The sequence below is a fragment of the Asterias amurensis genome, chromosome 3 (assembly GCF_032118995.1).
Source record: "Asterias amurensis chromosome 3, ASM3211899v1".
Lineage (NCBI taxonomy): Eukaryota > Metazoa > Echinodermata > Asteroidea > Forcipulatida > Asteriidae > Asterias > Asterias amurensis.
This window is the reverse complement of record NC_092650.1, coordinates 27,101,396-27,124,583: the sequence shown is the minus strand read 5'-3', so window position 1 is coordinate 27,124,583 and position 23,188 is coordinate 27,101,396. Positions and strand designations below refer to the sequence as shown.

Sequence of the window (23,188 nt, the reverse complement as noted above, 5' to 3'; positions counted from 1 at the left end):
CAGAAAACAATTTACTTTGTGCTATCACAAGAGAATACAATCTCTTCAGAGGTAGAAAAAGACTTTAAAAATATATAAATTTCTAATGAAGTACCTACATAACATGTACAGCAGGAATAATTTATAATACAAAACATTAATAAACAATTAATGTACAACAATATAAAAGATATGAAGAATTTCAGCTGGAAGTGAACATGTCCTGCCAGTACAACATGGTTGTTTTAGGAACAACATTAAATTAACTAGTAACAACATGAACAAGGTCAAATAATCCAAAAGCAATGATTCTTTCTTTCATCCGAGATTCTAAAACTTCAAGAAGATACTTGATTAGTCAAAACGCGGAGTGATTTATTTTTAAACGAATCATTCAGTCAAAGAGATTGTGACACATAATGAAGTTACACTTTTTGAAATCAATCAAAATCTCTTGAGCTATGTCTTCATACAGTGCTGAACACTCTGTCCGTGATTTTGAAATTGTGCGCTTTTTGTATTGACGTCACTAGATGAGGGTTCCCTTGTGTGTAGGGTGAATAGTGTAGGGTAGCTAGATCCTTAGGCCTACATGTCTTTGTGTCCACATTGGTTCTTCACTGTATAAAACCAAGAGGTTGGTTGAGTGATGACTAACTGGTGAAAAGTCTGTACATTGTATAAGTCTACCAACCCTGTGAATTCTTTAATCCCATTACTGCTTTGTGATTCTTTGTTTTGCTGCCCTCTTAACACGCATTCCTGTTTCATGTATAAAGAGACTATTCGGCCAGTTCTGGTAATCTCTGTTGACAAGAATCGACTGTATACATTCAATCATACATACATGTATGTACCTGTATTACATACAGGTACATACAGGTACATTAGATGTACCTGTATTACATACAGGTACATTAGATGCAATTTATATATGAATTTTGGTAATGCCCGATAAAATGTATCAAGGTTATTCTTTAGTCATTAATAAAACAATGTGAATACAACTTGCATAAAGTTTAAAGTAGCCCCTAAAAAAAAGTACAACACTGCTGGGGTTACAGGTTCAAATCCCACTCAAGTGGAAGTTTAAACAGGATTCAAAAAGCCTTAGTAGTAGAGGGAGGAAATAAAACAATGAAGTTTAAACATGTTAAAGACAGTGGAAACTATTGGTAATTGTTCAAGACCAGTCTTCTCACTTGGTGTATCTAAACATGCATAAAATAACAAACCTGTTAAAATTTGAGCTGAATCGGTCGTCGAAGTTGCAAGATAATAATGAAAGAAAAATAAACCCTTGTCACACGAAGTTGTGTGCGTTTAGATAGTTGATTTCGAGACCTCAAGTTCTAAATCTGAGGTCTCGAAATCAAATTCGTGGTAAATTACTTCTTTCTCGAAAACTATGGCACTCACAATGTTTTATACCATCAACCTCTCCCCAATACTCGTCACCAAGAAAGGTTTTATGCCAATAATTATTTTGAGTAATTACCAATAGTGTCCACTGCCTTCAAGGCCTTGTAATGGTAGAATAATGCTGTCTGATTAGTAATTTATCAGTTAATTGTAAACAGGTAAAAACAATAAATAAAAATAAATACATACATGTACATGTAAGTAAGAAGTGTTGCAGCATAAGAAAACACTCGTAGCATTAAGTCATTGCCTTGAAATACTGTATGCTTAATGCATTCATGTAAATGTATGTGTACAGACACTATTGGTTTGCAAACTATAGAGTTGTGCACAAACAGGATGTATCGTAAACTTAGATGTGATTCCTGGCTACACAGCAGGTAAAGCCTGGTTCATACACTTCCTGCGAATGTGATTGCCATCTGAATTAAGATGTCACAAATTTGCAACGAATAGTTCGCATCAGTTGACATGTGCTCAACTCCTGCGAAACATTCGCTGCGAAAACAGCCATGTAACATCAAAATTCTTTCACATTCGCAAGCAGTATGAAACAGGCCTATCAGTTCATATGGCTTCTGACTAGCCCAACTGTGACCGCTTTTTAACCCACTCATGTATGCCATTCCACACTACATGTACATCAAATGACTGACCTCCACAAAAAGGGTAGAAGTGACAAGGCATGCAAGGAGAGACTTAGATTTGGAACATACATTTCTAGAAGGAATATATTTGCCATCTTATACTTCTGTGATAGTACCTTGGTTAATTTATCCATGCTACATTATATCCCACCATAGTCGCATCAGGGAGGGAGTATTTCTTGATATATTTGCCATCTTATAGTTCTGTGATAGTACCTTGGTTTATTTATCCATGCTACATTATATCCCACCATAGTCGCATCAGGGAGGGAGTATTTCTTGATATATTTGCCATCTTATAGTTCTGTGATAGTACCTTGGTTTATTTATCCATGCTACATTATATCCCACCATAGTCGCATCAGGGAGGGAGTATTTCTTGATATATTTGCCATCTTATAGTTCTGTGATAATACCTTGGTTTATTTAGCGATGCTGTATCCCACCATAGTCGCATCAGGGAGGGAGTATTTCTTGATATATTTGCCATCCTTTAGTTCTGTGATAGTACCTTGGTTTATTTAGCCATGCTGTATCCCACCATAGTCGCATCAGGGAGGGAGTATTTCTTGATATATTTGCCATCCTTTAGCTCTGTGATAGCACCGAGTATCTGCTGAAGTGGCTCAGTGCTTGCTATACCCATCTCCTTTAGATCCGATTCATTCAAACTCAAAAATGCTTCCATATCCACCTATAGTCGGATAAACAAAAATAAAGAAATCAGTGCTGGGTTGACAGGGCTGTTAAGATAATTAGTAGTGCTGGGCGAATAGTGAAATTTTGTTATTCAGATACCGCTGGCCAACTATCCGAAATTAACCGGATATTCGAATAGTTTTTTCGCCGCTAGAGGGCGCTGTTTAAAAAAAAAAATTGTTTTTTTTGCCGCTAGAGGGCGCTGTTTGTTTGTGAATGAGATCTTTTGGGCGGATTGATATTAGTTTTAGACAGTGTCACTCGGTTCATTCATAAAAATGACCGGATCTAATTTAAAGATGGCGATTTGCTTTTTCTTTTGATCGTGATTGACTCTACGTGAAGGAAACTTTTGTAATCTTTGAACAAATTACGTCAGAAATGTCATTGTTTTAACTCTTCACGGAGGTGAGCATAATTAAATACTTAATATATGCTGTTTTATGCTGTCTTAATAGAAGTTTCATAAGGATTCAGACAAAACATTCATATCAGTTGTCGCCCGACGTCCGCGGATATTCGGATATTAAAGAATATCCGGTTACTCGGTTGTAATTACAGAATTATCCGGTTTGTAAATAGGTATTCGCGCCCTATGCGGATATCCGGTTAAGAAAAAAAAGGCATTCGCGGTTACGGATAGGAAAACCTATTCGCCATTAACCGGATATTCGAATAATTCGCCCAGGCCTAATAATTAGCTAGGCAAAAAAACAAACAAACAAAAACAACAACAACAACAACATGGCAAACAGACTTAAACAAAATTAAAACAAATTTTGCATCTTTAGTTGTTGTTACTTCCCTCATTCATAATTCCTACAACCAAGAAATGGAGGAAGGATTCTTTACCGTTTTCTCCCCCTGGAAGAGGACATTGACCATCAACTACATGTAAAGGGCCATGACACATACAGAAACTTACCATTTACCAGTTCCTCAAAGGCAAAACAGTCACATTTCTGTTTTCACATGATTTTCTTAGAGATAATCAGACAAAATTCCGAGTCAATGAAATGTCTTACCTCCTGTTCTTCAAATATCGGAGCATATTTCTCCAAGGACAACTTCCGAAGTAACGCCGAAAGCTCATCTGAAAAGAAAACCAAATTCATAATAAGGCCTTGATTTACTCTATAACAACATACACACTGCAGTCGACTCACATCACAGGAACCCAATACAATAGACCCTTCCCATGAAATATGTAAATTGCACATAGCGCGTTCGCACTAACGTTTTGGTTGGCAGAATTAGGGAACATCGCGCTGTTTTGTACATGGCTAATGGGTGCGTGACGCAGACGCCATTGCGCATCTGCTTAGTGCACAACTCTATGGCGTTTGCCAACCAACAGGGTCTGTATGCATGCGTGAATGTGATTAGCATGTTTCATGGGAAGGGTCCATTTCCCCAGTGTGAGGGGTCATTCTCACAGTGTAGCCGGGGGAAAAAGGTTGACAAAAGGTTGTACATGTTAGGAATGCAAACTCAATAGATCTGGGCCCAAACTTTAAGGCTATCCTTAACACAGATTCTGTGCTTGCAATCACTTTTCTCTGCTAACTTTGCAAACGCCAAAATTCTGCTCTAGCTGCGTAAGCAAAAAATACCTTGTAATGTGGAGTACGCACATGCACAAGCCACTATTCCTGCTAACCCATGAAATATACTTAACGTATGCATGGAATTTCTTGTAAGCACTTATTCTTTGCAGGCCGGCACATTGAATAATATTGAATGGTCAAACAGTAGGAGGGTTGACTGTGTATTCTCCATATTGCAGGCCAACACATTGACTGATATTGAATGGTCAAACAGTAGGAGGGTGGTGTGTATTTACCACATGGCAGCTAGACACATAGATTAATATTGATGGTCAAACAGTTGGAGGGTTGACTGTGTATTCACCACATTGCAGGTTGACACATTGATTGATAATGAATGGTCAGACAGTATGAGGGTTGAACCTGTACAGCTTCAACTTACCATCTTCACTAATGCCGCTACTTGAGCTTGTCTTCTTCTGAAGGGTTGGCGCCGGATGACCTCCTCCTTTCACCTGACTATGATGCGACCCCTCCTTGACAACCACACCCACCACCTTGGGTGTGGGTGATGGAGATGGGGTTAAGGTGGGTGAGGTACTACGAGACATCCCACTGACTGGGCGGGGCTTAGACTGGCTTAAAGAGCCTGATATTGTAGAGGAGGCGGAGCTTGCACTGGCTGGATTCACATTGGGTGGGGTGACAGGGAGTGGAGGCAATCTGTAAATTGAAGAAAAGAAAGAATACGTACAATAAAAATCTGCAAAAATTAATGTGATAGCTCTTTAGGCAGATTGTTCACAATGCCTTATTGTTGCTGCTAGAAAGTATTTCTGACCAGCATTAAAGGAACATTACTGGACTGGTATGAAACAAATTTACATAAAATTTACACAGTCTTATGATGATGATAGTAGAAAGCATCCTTTGAAATATTGTGATCTGAAATTTCATATTTGATGACAAACAAATAATCTAATTTCGCGTTCGCTCAGTGAGCGTTTTATTAATTTTTGTTTGGGCATCGATGCAATGCAAAATTTGTAATCAGTTTTTCACTATTCTCTCGTGAGCCAGATGGCCGATCGATCTCAAACTTCTACAGGTTTGTCAATTTAGTGCTTACACTGCCAGCAACTTTTTGCTAGCAAAACCAATTCTGTAATGGGAAATAACAGCAATTATTGTTAAATGCCTTGCTCAAGGCACAAGTGTCATAACCAGGATTCAAACCCACACTCTGCTGCTGACAACACAAGACCTAAAGTCTGGTGAACTAGACTGCTTGGCCACAACATGCCAGTTCATCTCATAACCACCACTACTCGATGAGGTTTTACACATGGTATCACGGCAAACCTCAGCTGGTTATATCCATCGGGCTAATTGTAAATGTCGCATATAGTGAGTGATCGCCTCTGGTGAACTTCACCAACTCTGAACCTACCTTGCTTTTTTGGTTGCAGCTGTTGGTTTATCATTCTCTTGTTGGTGTTTGGATGATGAATTGATTCCTTGATGGTTGGAGACTGGAGTAAACAATGGCTCAGCTACGGAACCTTTGTACAGACATAAAAAGATAACTTTTGAATAAAAGCATAGAAGTATACAGATACTTGGGACTGTACAGGTTACTTAAAAGGAAGGTATTATTTTGTAATTTCTCTTTTAAAATTATTGCCAACACCTTATTTGGTTAGAAGTACAGCAGTTTTTTCAATATAATAGAGTATTTTTTAGAAACACTTCACTTCAAAATAATGTGGTTATGGAAAAAAGATATCCGTTTTTATCTCGCCAAATTTAAATCTCAGAAACGTTACTGTCCGAAACGTTTCACAGATTGTGTAGTCCAATGGAAGACTTTTGGGACGCTTGGTGGCAGCAGACTTACCAGGTAAAATCAATTGTTCTTGGTCATGTGCGCATGCTCAGAACTACGTAAACAATGGAAATTTTCCTGGTACAATGTAAGTCTGCTGCCACCTAGCAGTCCAAAGTCTCCCTTTACGGATTATTCTTCCTGAGTGGACATTACAGCTCTGGTTTTTTGGCGATACCTCAAGTGGAGCTTTCCAACAATGCATACAAATCCGCTTGTCACTCAAAAAGTAAAACCAGACTAGTAATCTGACATCAGACTTACTTAGTTTGGATGTTCCAGAAGCCTCCCTCAGCTTCAATGTTGTCCTTCTAGCATTCGCAAAACCTTTACTCATAGCATTAGCATCAGCAGAGGAGTTAGGACTCGCCGTGTTACTGAAATGAGCTGAATTAGAAGGACTGATCCCGCTGCTGCTACCAGAACGATGAGAGAACATCAGCTTAGTCGGTGGCCTGCCTGGGGGTCTCGTTGATGACCCAATGCCCTGTAATGATCGAACCAAGTTAATATTACCAGGAACCAGGGGTAAGAGGTCAAGAGATCAAAGGTTTATAGAAAATTAAAGAAACTCCACAGAATACAAGTATTCTAAAGAAACAAAAAATGGGATTTTTGTACCAGAAGAAGGTGACCAGCCTTCCAAATATACAATGATTGGTATCCTGCTTAGTGGTGCTCTGCAGACACATTTTTAAGCACTATTTTCTGCTTAACCAGCTCTATGAAATTGGGCCCTGCTCACTGATGTGCTAGGGTTAAAACCACACTCTGTACTCAGTTGTCCGATATTCTACAGTTGCCCAATATTATGCTACAGTTGTCCAATATTCTACAGTTGCCCAGCATTGCCCAGGATTGCCAAATATTCTACAGCTGTCCAATATTATGCTACAGTTGTCCAATATTCTACAGTTGTCCTATGTATGTACAGCTGTCCAATATTCTACAGCTCTCCAATACTCTACAGTTGTCCAATATTCTACAGTTGTCCAATATTATTCTACTGCCACGTAATATTCACCTGTCCATTTGCCAGTTGCATCAATGAAGGCTTGGAGGAAGAGTGATGGGTTCTCCTTGAACGGTCCGAGGTATGCAGCTCAAAGTTTGGTGGCGGCAAGAAAGGTGGGACGACAGGTAAAAGTTTATCATTGGGTTGCTGGGAAGCTGGAGACATGATCGACTGGAAAAACAAATTGAAAAGTAATTTTTATTTGCATTGGTAAAACAAATTGTCTGTAGGATTTCCTGTGTAGTTTTTTTTTTGTGCAGAAGTCATAACAAATAAAAAAAATATTTCTACTGGGGGTCATTCCGTGTCAAATCACCCCAAAAAATGGTTTATGAGGTAATCGTGGCTCAACAAGCTCAAATTTTAAATTTCAGCTCCATCCGATAAACGGTTTTCGCGCTACGGCATGCTTTTTCTTGTTGATTTTGGGCAAAATGCGCCTGACCTCTGACATTCAAACGATCATAAATCGGTAACCTTTGGTTGAAATTGGTGTCTTTGGAAAGGAAATTGTGTAAGCTTTCCAAATATGTCTTTATTTTTTTTGTAGGAACATGTTTAGGTATGATAACCTTTTGACCTCTACTTTGACCTTGAATTTGACCTTGTGGATCATGTGACCCGGCAACGAACTTCGGTGAAATTTTACCCAAATTTGAGCAAATTTGAAGAGGGTAGGGTTTAACCCATTGGGTGATTTGACACGGAATGACCCCTGGAGGTCCTAAAAACTCCAGTGTATTATTATGTGTAGATGTCATAAAAACTTTATTGTCTTACACGGAACAGAAGTCATAAAACTTTATTGTCTAATCGATATAGAAGTCAAAAACTCATATTTCTTTTGTGCAGATGTCATTTAAAATGAATTGTCTTATTTTGAGTAAAAACTCAATTGTCTTATTTTGTAAAGATCATGATAAAATACTTTTGTGTTATTTTGTACAAACGTCATAGAAACCTTCCTAAATATTTTATCTTTTATTTCATTACATTTTGTTCAACTTAGAGGTGCCTGTGAAGGCTTTAAAGATCTCAAGGAATGAATGGCGCTAAGGAGAAATATTTCTACACTCACAATAGATTGGGATGACTGCATACTTAAATCTAGTCCACTATCACGGCCAACTGTAGGTAAAAAAACACAAAAGTTTTTGACTTTTAAGGTTAAGATCAGATATTTATAAGGTAAAGCACAAAACCTTTAATTAGTTGATTGTCACTGATAATATATCAAGTAGGATACAACAACTAGGACTTAGAGAGTGTCCGAAAAGTCCGAACGGTAAGAACATTAAGTTATCGATCCTGTGGGTGTACAGGGACTTAGTGAAAAGATGGTGAATGATTGCATTAAACGCTTACCACTGTTACATGGTGAATGATTGCATTCAAATTGTGAATAATTGCTTACCACTATTACGTGACCTATTCAACTCCGACCCATGATCTCTACTGCTCTTCCTTCGTATTCTCCCATCATCCTCTTGGGGGGCTACCTTTCCTATTGCATCTTGGGATACCTTGAGCGTTGCTGTGGGTGATGACAGTTGATTCTCATCTTCAAAGGGGGTAAGAGGAGTGGAGGAGAGACCAGCCCTCAGAGTGCGAGAAAGTTTCAAGTTGCGGAAGCGATTGGACATACGAGACCACCATGCCTGTTGAAAACAAAATCATATTATGATTGGTAAGATTTCTAGCTGGCGGACTTATGTGCATGTAGTTAGAAATGATACACCAGGGAGAACCCCTTCTCTTTACAATCAGTGTACAGGGTTTTTTAATGCAATACTCAACCCACAAGACCTACAGCTTTATATGCAATCAGAAGGATGCTTAAGGAAACAAGTGTTTCTTGAATTCGCGCCCTGCAAAACAGAAACACCAGAGTTTGAGTCCGTTGCTCCTAAACTCGGCCACGGCACTTCCACAATGATGAACAGAAACACCAGAGTCTGGTAATCTCATCTGCTCAGCCACGATACCCTACACCAAGATGAGCATTCTTACCTTTAAACCATTTCTTGGCGAGTCTTGACTCAGTTGACTCATACTTGTCTTGACTGACCAGGTAGATGATTTAGTCATGTGACCCTGACTGGGTTTATTACCATTGGTCGGCATGGTAACCGCAGCAAGGAGAGAAATCAACTCATTGTTTGCCTTGTCATTGTCATCTGAAAGTACAAAAAAGTTAAGTAAATTTTAAAGCTTCATTCCATGTACCTGCCAGAAAATAATAACAAATGAATAACTAATAAATAAATTTATCAGCATTCACATAAAAAAATCAACAGAAATTTCAAGGATAATTTAGAAGCCCAACATTGCACTTACTCATTACAATAACTAAAGCAAGATCTATTGCACTTACTCATTACAATAACTAAAGCAAGATCTAACGCCTTGCAGCCATCGTTAGCCTGGATGTTAACATCTGCTCCTGCATCTACAAGAAACTTGACTAAATCTTTCCTTCTGTAATGAAAACAAAAACATTTAGGAGATTAATGCAGCAAAAATATATATGTAAGTCCCTTTTTTAAAATACAACTTCAGACTGGGCTCCAGCTTTGGCACTGTCAAACTATTTTATGTTTTCTCGGCCAATTTCGGAAAATGAGCAGACAATTTAACCATCAAGCTATTCTATTTCGCGCAAAATTGATTGCTACTCAAAAGGGTAATTCGATTTTGTTTTATGAATAGTCAAATGTAGTGGTGCATCATTCGATTTAACAAAATAATCATTCCATTTAACAATTCATCAAAGCAGCATTTAAATTCGCAGTCGCTTCTTGAGGCGTGTGTGTCTCGAAAAAGAATGACGATACGCTAAATTGAACATAGTGCTAAAGGAATTTGACTTTACTCAAAACGAAATTGAATGGCCCGAATTCTGAATTTGAAATGCAGTAACAACTGGAGAGGCAAAACAGCTTTAATTCGAATGCATGGAAATGAAATTGGCTGCTCATTTGCCGAATTTGACCGAGAAAACCTTTATAACACCATTTATATAATGCCTTTCCTACAGTTACAAAGCGTTCTATTTTGAAAATGTGTGCTTTTGGTCAGAGCTTTACACCAGGCAAGTTTGTGCAAGGACTAACTTTTACCGTAGCTCGAACTCTACAATAGTTGTACTACGCTAGTCGACTATTTGGAGCCAGCTTACAAAGCATGGTTGCATCCCTGGTAATCAATAGCCGTTTTCATAGCACAGTGCACAGCCACCAGTCGCATTGGACAACCTATTTTTAATTTGTCATTTACAAAATACATTGTAAGTGAACACTGTGGACACTAATTTCCAGTAAATTTGAGCACCCTTTTACCAATTCCTTGCTAAAACCTATTAGAATGCAATAAAAACCATGGTTTGGGTATAGTCGGGTGCTGTTCAAGTTACACTATCCAGACGTTGATTTCCATAGGTGCTGTCGGTCTATAGGTATTATATGTCTGTGGAAGACAACATGTCAGTATTACCATAGTGACATCACTAAGCAACCTTGATTGACTTGCAGTAACGAACAATCATGGCTCTTTGTGACATCGGCCCCTGGTCCAGTATTCATTCTGAACCAAGCGGTCTTGTTGATTTTGATCCCAAATTCAAGCCCTATAGAGCCTAGTGTACTAGAACACTAAGCCACTGCACCCAGTCTATAAGATCGTTTATTTAATACCTATGGAATGTAGCCTGCATTAGAGCCGTCCACCCACTCTTAGCATCTTGCATGTTTATATCAGCACCTCGTTGAACCAACAACTCAGCAATGTCGCCCCTTCCAATCATAGCTGCTATCATGAGTGGTGTAGCGCCCTCTGGTGACAGCTTATTGCACTGTTTTGGCTTGGAATCTAGGATATGTTGAACACGTTTGATGTCACCTTAAAAAATATCAAAAACATATCAAAAGAGTTCAAATTAAACCAAGCTAGGAAAACTCCCTGCCTACATGTACATGTACACACTTTTCCACAATTCAAAACCAAAACTGAAAAATACATATTTTATTTAAACAGAGTTCTTCCGATAAAAATTACTCAAGATAAATGTTAGTCAGGTAAGATGTGGATGTTTTGTGGTGTTGTGGCAGTGATGGTATTAACTTGATAAAAATAATGAATGCTTGTGCATTTATCAATGGCACGATTGTGAGTCAACTTTATGGACGCATGGGGACTTATAAAAAGGCCACGTTTTTCACCTGCGTCTTACAAAAATTATATTCTGAGATTCATTTATCTTCCGATACACATGAGTAACAAGAGAGATGATAGCCCTTCACGTGTAGTGGGCCATTCAAGCATGTCACCAAATATCATCAAACATCGTGTCCAAAGTACAAGAGAGAGGGCACAGAGAGAGGTCGAGCTCAGTGTTCATGAGGTTCTTTTTCAATGAGGAACAAACAATAACAACCTTACCTGATTCAGTTGCTTCAATAATCGCTGGTTTACTGTTATCCGTTACTGTCAAAAAAAAAGAGGGAAAAAATTAACACACTGTTACAGACAGTGGACACTACTGGTGGTTGTCAAAGAACAGTCTTCTCACTTGGTGTATCTCAACATAAAAATTATGCATAAAAAAAAAAACTGTGAAAATTTGAGCTCAATTGGTCGTCAAAGTTGCGAGAGAATAAAGAAAGAAAAAACACCCTTATCACACAAAGTTACGTGCTTTTAGATGCCTGATTTCGAGACCTCAAGTTCTAAACTTGAGGTCTCAAAATCAAATTCGTGGAAAATTACTTCTTTCTCGAAAACTTCACCACTTCAGAGGGAGCTGTTTCTAACAATGTTTTATACTATCAACCTCTCCCCATTACTCATCACCAAGAAAGGTTTTATGCTAATAATTATTTTGAGCAATTACCAATAGTGTCCACTGCCTTTAAAAAAAGATCAAAGGCATATTGAAGTCCTAGAATATACATGTAGGGTCTCCTTCCTTTTAAGTGTTTTAAGGCACAAGTTTTATGTCAATAAAAATTTGAAAAGAGTAGTAAAGACCAAGGCCCAGAGAAGTTTTTAGAATCTCACATTATAAGATCTGTGACTGGTATTCTGCTTTCTGTTGCTTAGCAGCAAATCTTTCAGCACTACTTTCTGCTTAAGTGACTCTGTGAGATGACTACAAGGGCTCAATTTCATAAAGCCTGTAAGCACAAAAATGTGCTAAGCACAGATAATCTTGCTTTACAAATAGCAGAAACTTAGTACATGTACAAGCCAAAATTCAATAAAGTTTTCAATGTTGCTCCAGTAACTTTTTGCTTAGAAACACTATGTGTTTATTTATCCCAAGAACATTGCATGACCATGGGGTGAGAGTCGGATTAAAATTACCCCAGAAACTTCCTAGGGGTTTTAAAGCCCGGGGCTCCTACTTCCTGTGAATGTAAATGCCAATCGATTTTTTACGTCACAATGGCTGTTTTCGCAGCCAATGTTTCGCAAAAGTTGAGCACAATTCAACTGATGCAAATTATTTGTTGCAAATTTGTGATGTCAGATTTTTATTGCAATGGCAGGAAGTATGAGCCCGGCTTTACTCAATAGAACTGGCTCAGCAGCGTGAAGTTGATTTACATACTGTCTTGGGTCTACGGAGTGAGTGAGCCTAAAGTGACTTAATTATTTTATGACAACATAATCTAACTAAGAGACTTACAAAGCTTTGGTCTGTTTGTTGTCTTACGATCAAGATACTCCTGAACTTCTCCATGATTCTGAAGGATTGCGATTTCCAGAGCAGTTCGATGGAGGATATTGGTAACATCAGGATCACATCCTCTCCCTTCTACCAACATCTTTGTCATATGGCAAAACCCTCGTACAGAAGCCATCATTAATGGTGTCCAGCCTGTCGGTTGATGCACTTGGAATTGATCTGCACCCTTCTCAAAAAGTAGATTCGCGATTATTTCTTGTCCGTTCATAGCGGCCGCCATGAGTGGCGTGAATGCCTGTCCGGTGATGTCACCATCGTTTTCGTTCATATCGATAAAACCGAGCGCGAGTAGAAGTCTAGTGATTGAAACGTGTCCATAATGGGCGGCAGTCGTCAAAGCCGTTGCCCCAAACTTATTCCGGATGTTGGGATCGGCTTTGTTCTGCAACAAAAGAGCAACGATATTGGTATGGCCATGACTTGCTGCCTGCATGAGTGCAGTCCAACCATATAGATTCTGGCGGTCCAGAGAAGCGCCACGCATGAGGAGAATTCGTACAATATCCTCATGACCGTTCCCAGCAGCGATCTGAAGAGGCGAGTATCCCTCGCCTCCATCAGCGTCCACACACCCACTCGCATCTTGATCGAGTATCGCCTGCACTGATGGCAGGTCTCCATGTTCACATGCTGCAAATAACTGCCGCTGTAGATCTAATGAATCAACCATTGCCGATATAAAGCACCAGTAGAATCCGAACTCCGTGGACCTGTTGTTTTCATAGAGGTAGGGAAGCGGATATTTTTGTGGTACATGTAAGTGTCATCTTGCCGACTCACGAATGTGTCTAGACAATTTGCTTGAAGTACTTGATGTGGGTGGGTTTGTTTTAATGCTGCATGTGTGGACCTGAGAACTTAAGAGGTCCACATTATGTAGAGACTTGAATTGAAACACTATGTGGACTTACAACTGTCAACAGAGTGTTATTTACAGTGTTGACGAATAGGATGTATAGAATGTCCACACAACGACTGTAACACAGATTGTGTGTCTGCTCTGGATGTATGCTTGTTGTGTGCTCGATGTATGTTCGTTCACACTGTACAGCAGAAATTCTCCATCATCTGAAAAGAGAAAACAAGTTTCAAAAATAAAATTACTTTGAACCGACAAAAATTATAGAAAGTTGCAGTTTAATTTCATGCTCATGTACAAAGTTGCATGTGAACATGTATTGGAGGTTCTATAACAACGTACAATACAAAGATTAGACATGGAGCAAGTTCCATGTGTATCTAAAACGAGTAAAAAATAAACAAAATCAAACAACAAGTTTTTTTTTACTGTTTTCTCCAAAAAGCATTCAAAATCAGTTTGTAACATAAAAATAATTAGTTGAAGTGTGTGATGTTGCATTTTCGACATACATGTATCGAGAAGCCAGTCATGGCAGTAGGCGATTTTCTTTTTTGTAAGGTCATTTCGTTATTTTGGAGCTTCCTTTATGGCTGGGTTTTCTGGAAATCAAAGTTAACATACCGCGTCGTTATATGGTGCCTCAGTTTCTGGTTCTACTTTTAATTACAATGTACATCTCTTCAACAGACATAAGACCGACCATGACCGACAGACTAGTCCGGTCCTAAGTTTATTGTCCCAATGATATAAACACTAGCCTAAGGACTCCATTCTTAAATGTTTTAACCTGGTCAGGACACTTGACAATACCTCCTCACTATCAACCCCCACTCCCCCCCCCCCACATCATCATTCCTCATGTTGATCTGTCAACTACAGTATACTATAAGGCAACTAACTAGTATCGTAGGAGGTCCTGTTTTCGAGGTGTCCCTAAAATCATGGCAAATCTTTTACCTCTCTGTGAGCGATGTAAACAGTCTCTAGATAAAAAAAATTGTGGTTTTATTTGCCAAGCAAAGAGTCTCCTCCCCCTTGATCAAAACTTAGAAACACGTAAGGCTCCACTGGTTATTTGCACTTGTAAATGCAAAAAGTTTGGTATTTTAGTCATTTCTACAAGGTACAAAAATATGTTATAATGTTGAGGCCATATAAAAATATTTGCCCACCCAAAAAGTTTCATCAAACACTATATCAATTCACAATTCATGATGATAAAATCATGTGACTGAATATTTTGCTGAGCATTCTGAAAAAAAAATAATACAGAGGCTTAAAGAAGCCATGTGCCTTATATCATTTTCTAATATTTTTGGAGATTTTTATTTTTTAACCCTCATATCAATATTATAATAAATATTAAAATTTAAACATCAGCTTGTTGATTCAATAATCACTGTTTATTTATACGCTTTATTATAAATTTTAAGGAAAAAAATATAAAAAAAATAAATAAAAAATCAGATTTGAAAGCCAATAATTATTCACACTTTTTATTAAATTATTTATTTTTGTTATTTTTTGAAAATTACCATGGTAATTTTTAAAATTCCATTAAAAATATTTTGAATAAAACGAAGACAACTGCTGGCTATAGAGTTATACACAGAGTCTCAAAGAACACTTGTAGTCACTGCAGATGTTTCTTCCATATGGCTTCACCGGGAAACCATACTTCCTTGTTTGCCGTGAAAACAGGAAAAACTCAAAACAAATGAGGTCAGTTGAAGTCATCGAAGATCGGTGTGTAGTGTGAACATTTCAATGTCCATCAAGTTTTAATATATGTTTGCATACTTCATATTAACAAATGAAGATAGTTAGGGCATCAGTTGATATATGGCATCATTATTTTTTTCCCAGTTCAAAGAAAAAGGCATAATAGTGTGAAAACTGGTAAGAGGAGGATATAGTAACTATAAACTTATTACTGTTGATTTTTTTAGTCCAACACAAGTTCACAACAGTCAAGCAGGAGCCAAAATTGACCAAAGCAAAGAACGTGATATTTCGCCGAAACTGTTACTGTAGAAATAAAATAATTATACATCACTTGTCAATACAGATGTCTGAAAAACCAAAAGTGATAAAAACTTCATTGTTGATTGAAAATGGAAATGGAATTCATGAAATACATGTAAATTGACAGCAGCAAAAAGTAAAGAAAACTAAACCAGTCAAGTTTAGTCCGACTGGTTCCAACAGTGGCAACACTGATAATATCATGTTACAAATATTTAATCAAAATTCAATGTAACAATGTATTATTCAAATAGAACTTACCTTAAACGAAGGACATTCTACCAAATGATCGCACGAAGAATGTCTAACAAAACAACTTTCACTTCAGTTCGCCGTTGTTTTGTAAACTTGCAGTCTCCATGTTGTGTGTTTCTAATTCTTGACAAAACTTAGTCATAGCCAGGTTCCTGTATCTCCATTGTCCACTGCAGCCTCCACCGTACGTCTACGAGCCTGGGTGTCATACTTGCGGCTTCCGCTTGAATGACGTCACAGAATCGCTGAAACTTTGTTCAGGGGGGGCTGGCTGGGAGGGGACTGGGTGCAAGTCTTTTGTTGATCAATGATTATTGAAAACGATCGATTCTTGTTTCTAAACACCCACCCAGAAAAGGCCGAGGTGGCAGACCTGGTATGAGAAGGATTACTGGGCAATCGATCACAGTGAACTCTAGAACTATTTATAAGTCGCAGGAGGATATTAACTGTAAAAATGTAAAACCGAAGCGCTAGCCGGCGGTCAAAGGCAAGACCTTTTTGGGAACGCGGTTCGAAGATCCTCAAAGCAGACCAAGACAAGTACAAAAAAACATAATAATTTGTTTATAGGAATTAAGCTTAGGTATCATAGAAGTGACGAAAAATCAATAGGAATTCTAAAGGAATTCTATTTAAACCCTATAGGATTCTGTAGATTCGCCTTTTTTGTACAATTCAAAAGGTGGTTGTTATTATTGCGTGAGGACAAAAGTTAAAACACCTCTTTTTTCATAAAGATTGACTCTTTTTACGGCTTCAGGGGCCAGATGTACATCACTTGTTTGACTGGTGAACCGGAGTTTTTACCCACCTGGCGGACTAGGGGCCGGTGTCATGCAATTGTGTCCACCATGCAATACTGTACGCTCCGGACACTTTTGCATATGCAATCGTGTCCGGGGCTATGCAAAAACCGTCCAGTGGACATGTACATGACTGTACATGTGTATGTGCGCGCGTAAGCGAGCGTGCATGCACTGAACATACGTAATGCAGTATGAATGTTCACGTAATTTATGATTGCAACCAATAACCCAACGGCCGAACATTTCCCATGTCACCCATGTGTTCCGTCGACCAAGGGCGTTTAATTTACTGCAATGACGGTTTTGCACGGGGCGGACACAACTGCATATGCAAATGTGTCCGGCGGACATCTGTGCGTATGCAATACTGTCCTCCGGATAGTATTGCATAGAGGACATAATTGCATGCGACACCGGACACAGTGGAAGGAGTGTTAAAAAGGGTTCTTTATGGGTGCGTTCGTTTAGCTTCCCTGGGTCGACCCCGGTGTGTGGCGGGTTTTTTTTTCACCAGGACGAACGTGGGTAATTATCTGCACACGTTCGTCCTGGAAAAAAAAACACCACACACCGGGGTCGACCCAGGGAAGCTAAACGAACGCACCCAGTGTCTGTGGTCCAAACTTCTTCTGATATAGCGCCCTCTCCATACCATTTTATTATGGGGGGGGGGGGCAGACTCTCCGCGGTAAAGCTGCTCCCTATGACACCGGCCATGCGCCACCGGCCACCCTTGGACAGCAGTTTGATTGAGCCCAGCCTTGTGGTGCATTTCAATGAGGGCCCGGGCCTGAAGCAATCGAGCAAACTGTTATTTGTTTCACCTTTTTTAATCACCTGTTGCACACAATAGAAAAGATTGGTTTTGGTCTGGTCACTAACGATCCAAACACGTGATATCAAAAAGAGGGAAGTCAGAAAATACAGAATTGTTGTGTGTGAAGTTACATGTTAGTAAAGAAAATAAAGCATCATTTGAGTATGAACTCAACAATAAAAATATTGTAGATTTTTGCTTCATGTTTTGCCAATTTTGGCAGGCTTATTATGAATTTGGCAATATTGACCCATTTCACCTGACGTCATCGTCAGAAAAATCTTGAATGCGCCATACTGGTGGGCAATTTCACTTTGCGTTTTTATACATAATTCTATGCTGCGCGTGCAGTAAAGTGTGCATTTTAGGCGACGCGGCGTTAAAACATAACTGCCCCATAGATATAGAATAGTTATTTTAATTCTATATCTATAGGTGAACGTGACATTGGTCGCCGCGTGTGAGGGGTCAATGGACCGTTCTGGCTTTCCACTAAGCTCCGCCCACCGCGCACGTGGGCTAGACACGTGTACAAGCACTCCCAATGACATTCTGCAAGATTCTGCCGCGCGTGCCAAATATACGCGCACGCATGACCGAGTTTGTCCGACCACAATCATTGCTGTGATTGGTCAATTAATGGGTGAACGCGCACAGTTTGATTGACAGGCCGGATCGGTCCATAGGAAGTCAGTGGCAGTTTATACGTCTTTGAGCAAGTTCGAGTGCGCACATTTTAGTCCACCAGCGGTCGACCACAGACTAGCAACGCACATGCGCAGTGACGTACTCGCCCGAACGACTCGTTGGTAGTCTAGTCAACCTTCCACCTTTTCGCTAAAGTGTCACTGGTTCCCTTCTGCGCTTAACACATGTTAGAATGGAACATGCTGTTGGGACCAGTGAAGAAACCATGGGCTCGAGGCTGGTTCCAAATGGCCGACCACAGTAGTCAACCAATGGTCCGACCAGCCTGGGTTCGAGTCAAAATGGTCATCCTTTCGTTAACCATTGTGCACACTCGAACTTGCTCACATGACACCATTGTTTGAAATAATGTTTGGCTCATTATGCCTTATGGTTTTGGTCTCAATTCAAGTTAATTATGATTGTTAGAAATCTGTACAGATACTCAGAGGGAGAAGTTCTTGGCAATACAATCACATTTTTATTTAAATCGAAAAGAAACAATGGCACGCTGATCCACTTTTGAAAGTGCTGCTTGCATATGTACAGTGACATTTCACCAGTTCTGTTTGACATTTTAATTTCATTTAAGTTTATTTGTATTTCTAAAAAATACCGTGGTGAAACGAAACGTTACAGTGAACACAAATGAAAGAGAACTTCTAATAGTTGATTTTTACGCAAGTCAATACATGTGCACAGTAGCTGTACTATTATTACTTACAATGTACACAACGTCTTAAAATAACGCTTACTTAGCCCTACGTGCACAACTTCGAACTTAAAGATTATTTTAATCCGTAAACTATATGGGTTTTGTGATTGAAATATTTAAACAATGGAACAAAATATGTAACATTTCTAACAGGCATTTTGTAGACATAACTCCTCATCCATAGTCTGTTTATTGTTTATTCTACAAAGGACGAAAGGAGGTAATAATGTAGTTTTTGAGAAAGAGGTAATTTCTCACTGAAAATATTAATAAAAGACTTTTAGCTAGAAGTCTTGTATTCCTGTCTGAAAGCACACAAATTCGTACAACAAGGGTGTTTTTTCTTTCATCATTTTCTCGCAACTTCGATGACCGATTGAGGCCAAATTTTCACAGGCTTGTCATTTTATGCATATGATGGAATACACCAAGTGAGTAGACTGGTCTTTTACAATTACCAAACGTGTACCTCCCCTTTGTCATGCAAAATGTTTTCACTATTTTTCTCATGACCAAGTGGCCGATTGATGTTAAACTTCTACAGGTTTGCCAGTTTATGTATGGTGGATTACATAAAGTGCTTACACTGCCAGCATCTGTTTTGTTAGCAAAAATTATTTTGTAATGCTCCTTTAACGGCTAATGGCCTGGTAGCAATTATTTTTATGAGGTTCAAAATTAGCACACTAGTTGTTGAAGCCTTTTACCTGACATCATTTGCTCGTGGTGATTAGTTTCTAAGTCATTAGTTTTGTTAATGTCATTTCATCATAATAACAGAAAATAAAACTGTTTAGGATTTCATTAATGAGCGTAGTGATGGTCACGAGCTACACAAAATTCATCATCATTAGTGATACATTTTTTTATCGATTCCCATTAAGACGCGAACTAATGACTATTATCTATTATTTTGGGGTGTTTTGTGTGCTTTTCTGCTAAGTTTGGGCAGTTACAGGGTACAACAAACTGGCCCCCTTCACCTGGACACCACTCGAACAGTCACTCTCTGTTTTTGGTCAGCTTTCCCAACAAGTAATTATAAATAAAATGTATTATTCTTTGATATAATTATGAACTTTGAAAGTCATAATAACAGCACAGTTGTAATATTTTAGTAAACAACGTCAAGAAAATTTGCAATATAAAAGCCTATAATATTACCGTAAAAGTGAAAATTACAATGTAGTTAATAAGTTCAAGGGGTTAAAACTGAACAAGTTTTAAGATGTGTCCCCTTTCTTCCAATCAGAAGTTGATACAAAAATCAGACAATGCATTGAACTGTGTTCTTTCTAAAGTTGACTCAAGTCCTGATCCCCGCTTCTTTTTTCAGTCCCCATCGCCTAACATCTGAAAACTAAAACCTGTCCCTTTCTCGGGACCAGAATTGCTACATTACATTGACTGCGGATGCTCTATCACGTACTCGAATTAAGTCTGTTCTTCCAAACTCGAGATGGTTTTTATGGAAACGTGATGTCACATGTGACATGATCTATGTATACAGTTTAAAACACAGTTTTTATTTATTTATTTATTTATTTATTTATTTATTTATTTATTTATTTATTTATTTATTTATTTATTTATTTATTTATTTATTTATTTATTTATTTATTTATTTCCAGGCAAACAGTACATACAAAGAATAGGCAATACAAAATAAGACTACACAGAGAACAAGCCTGCGGATAACCAAAAAGCGAAAATAATCACTATCTAAAGGCGATCCAGACAATAAAAATAGCAAAGGCACAAAAGGGCACAAGAGTGGTTGTACTAATATTACTTACAATGTCCACAACGTCTTAAAATAACGCTTACTTAGCCCCACGTGCACAGCTTCGAACTTAAAGATTATTTTAATCCGTAAATTATACGGGTTTTGTGATTGAAATATGTAAACAATGGAACAAAATATGTAACATTTCTAACAGGCATTTTGTAGACATAACTCCTCCTCCATAGCCTGTTTATTGTTTTTTCTACAAAGGACGACTTTGATGCGGTTTTATTTTACAACATCTTTGTCATTACGAGTTTTATTAATTTGTTTACCGGGAAGGTACACGTTTGGCATTTACTCAAAACAACTATTAACTTAAAAACTGACTTAGTAACGAGCATTGGTAATGTAGTTTTTGAGAAAGAAGTAATTTCTCACTAAAAATATTAATAAAAGACTTCTAGCTAGAAGTCTTGTTTTCCTATCTGAAAGCACACAAATTCGTCCAACAAGGGTGTTTTTTCTTTCATAATTTTCTCGCAACTTCGATGACCGATTGAGGCCAAATTTTCACAGGCTTGTCATTTTATGCATATGATGGAATACACCAAGTGAGTAGACTGGTCTTTTACAATTACCAAACGTACCTTCCCTTTAAATCAATGTCATGCAAAATGTTTTCACTATTTTTCTCATGACCAAGTGGCCGATTGATGTTAAACTTCTACAGGTTTGCCAGTTTATGTATGGTGGATTACATAAAGTGCTTACACTGCCAGCATCTGTTTTGTTAGCAAAAATTATTTTGTAATGCTCCTTTAACGGCTAATGGCCTGGTAGCAATTATTTTTATGAGGTTCAAAATTAGCACACTAGTTGTTGAAGCCTTTTACCCGACATCATTTGCTCGTGGTGATTAGTTTCTAAGTCATTAGTTTTGTTAATGTCATTTCATCATAATAACAGAAAATAAAACTGTTTAGGATTTCATTAATGAGCGTAGTGATGGTCACGAGCTACACAAAATTCATCATCACTAGCGATACATTTTTTTATAAGTCAACTGTGAAGGGGAAAATAACAATGTTGTATTCATTAATAAACGAATGCCATTGACACGACCAAACGCGAACTAATGACTATCTATTTAGGTGTTACTTTTTTTGTCGCAATCATAATAATTTTAAAAGCTGGGCTTTTGGCGACTGGGCGGTACAGTGCCATGGCAGTGTCTTTAGGAGCGATCTTGTACATTCCGTAGCCTTTTCTGGCAGGCAAGTAATTGTGACATGAAAATTGATTCGTTTTAATTATGTCATAATTTCCACGTTAGCATAACATTGCACAATCTTTTGGTCATGTTTGAGGTTCAGGTGATAACACAATCTACCCCCTCCTCTTTTTCAAGGATTACAAAATGTATCTCCTCCACTTTTCCGATAGGTTTGAGCAGCAACATGGTACAAAAACCATCCACTTCACTTGGATACCACTCGAACCAGTCACTCTCTGTTTTTGGTCAGCTTTCCCAACAAGTAATTATAAATAAAATGTGCGCGTATTTTTCTTTGATAAATTTTCTTTGAAATTCATTACAAAAAGCATAATTTTAATATTTTAGTAAACACCGTCAAGAAAAGTTGCTATATAAAAGCCTAATACCGTAAAAGTGAAAATGACAATAATTATTGTGTTAATAAGTTCAAGGGGTTATAAGAATAACAACTGAACAGGTTTTGAGATGTGTCCCCTTTCTTCCAATCAGAAGTTGATACAAACATCAGACAATGCATTGAACTGTGTTCTTCCTAAAGTTGACTCAAGTCCTGATCCCCGCTTCTATTTTCAGTCCCCATCGCCTAACATCTGAAAACTAAAAACTGTCCCTTTCTCGGGACCAGAATAGCTACATAGTATTGGTATTGACGGCGGATGCTCTATCACGTATTCGAATCCAGTCTGTTCTTCCAAACTCGAGATAGTTTTTATGGAAACATGTGATGTTACATGTGACATGATCTATGTATACAGTTTAAAACACAGTTTTTATTTATTTATTTATTTATTTATTTATTTCCAGGCAAACAGTACATACAAAGAATAGGCAATAAAAAATAAGACTACACAGAGAACAAGCCTGCGGATAACCAAAAAGCGAAAATAATCACTATCTAAAGGCGATCCAGACAATAAAAATAGCAAAGGCACAAAAGGGCACAAGGACAAAAACGACATAAAAATTGCACATCAAATACCAAATCAAATATAAATATCTAGAAAAACTGTACATTTTGTTGAGGTTCGTCAGAACCAAACAATGTGCTATTGTGCCCTTCAATTAAAAAAATA

General features: G+C 38.1%; 1 protein-coding gene across 1 annotated transcript; it reads right to left on the bottom strand.

Annotated features, from left to right (window-relative positions):
* Positions 1-10: 10 nt before the first annotated feature.
* On the bottom strand, positions 11-16,215 carry LOC139934458 (ankyrin repeat and SAM domain-containing protein 6-like). Its single transcript, XM_071928702.1, has 14 exons — positions 16,089-16,215; positions 12,881-14,008; positions 11,632-11,676; positions 10,887-11,091; positions 9,569-9,672; positions 9,205-9,371; positions 8,609-8,852; positions 8,273-8,322; positions 7,204-7,365; positions 6,444-6,666; positions 5,745-5,856; positions 4,737-5,017; positions 3,773-3,840; positions 11-2,742 (listed from the first exon to the last, which is right to left on the bottom strand). The coding sequence occupies exons 2-14, from the start codon at positions 13,608-13,610 to the stop codon at positions 2,566-2,568; spliced, it is 2,568 nt and encodes an 855-aa protein (XP_071784803.1). The 5' UTR covers positions 13,611-14,008; positions 16,089-16,215; the 3' UTR covers positions 11-2,565.
* Positions 16,216-23,188: the final 6,973 nt, after the last annotated feature.

Bases quoted from the DNA above. Each gene is read 5' to 3' on its own strand.
- LOC139934458 (XM_071928702.1), bottom strand. From the start codon at position 13,610: ATGGTTGATTCATTAGATCTACAGCGGCAGTTATTTGCAGCATGTGAA. The intron at 6,667-7,203 runs GTGAATATTACG...CGATCATTACAG, and splicing joins TGCAACTGGCAAATGGACAG to GGCATTGGGTCATCAACGAG. The intron at 5,857-6,443 runs GTAAGTCTGATG...GTCTGTACAAAG, and splicing joins TTCTGGAACATCCAAACTAA to GTTCCGTAGCTGAGCCATTG.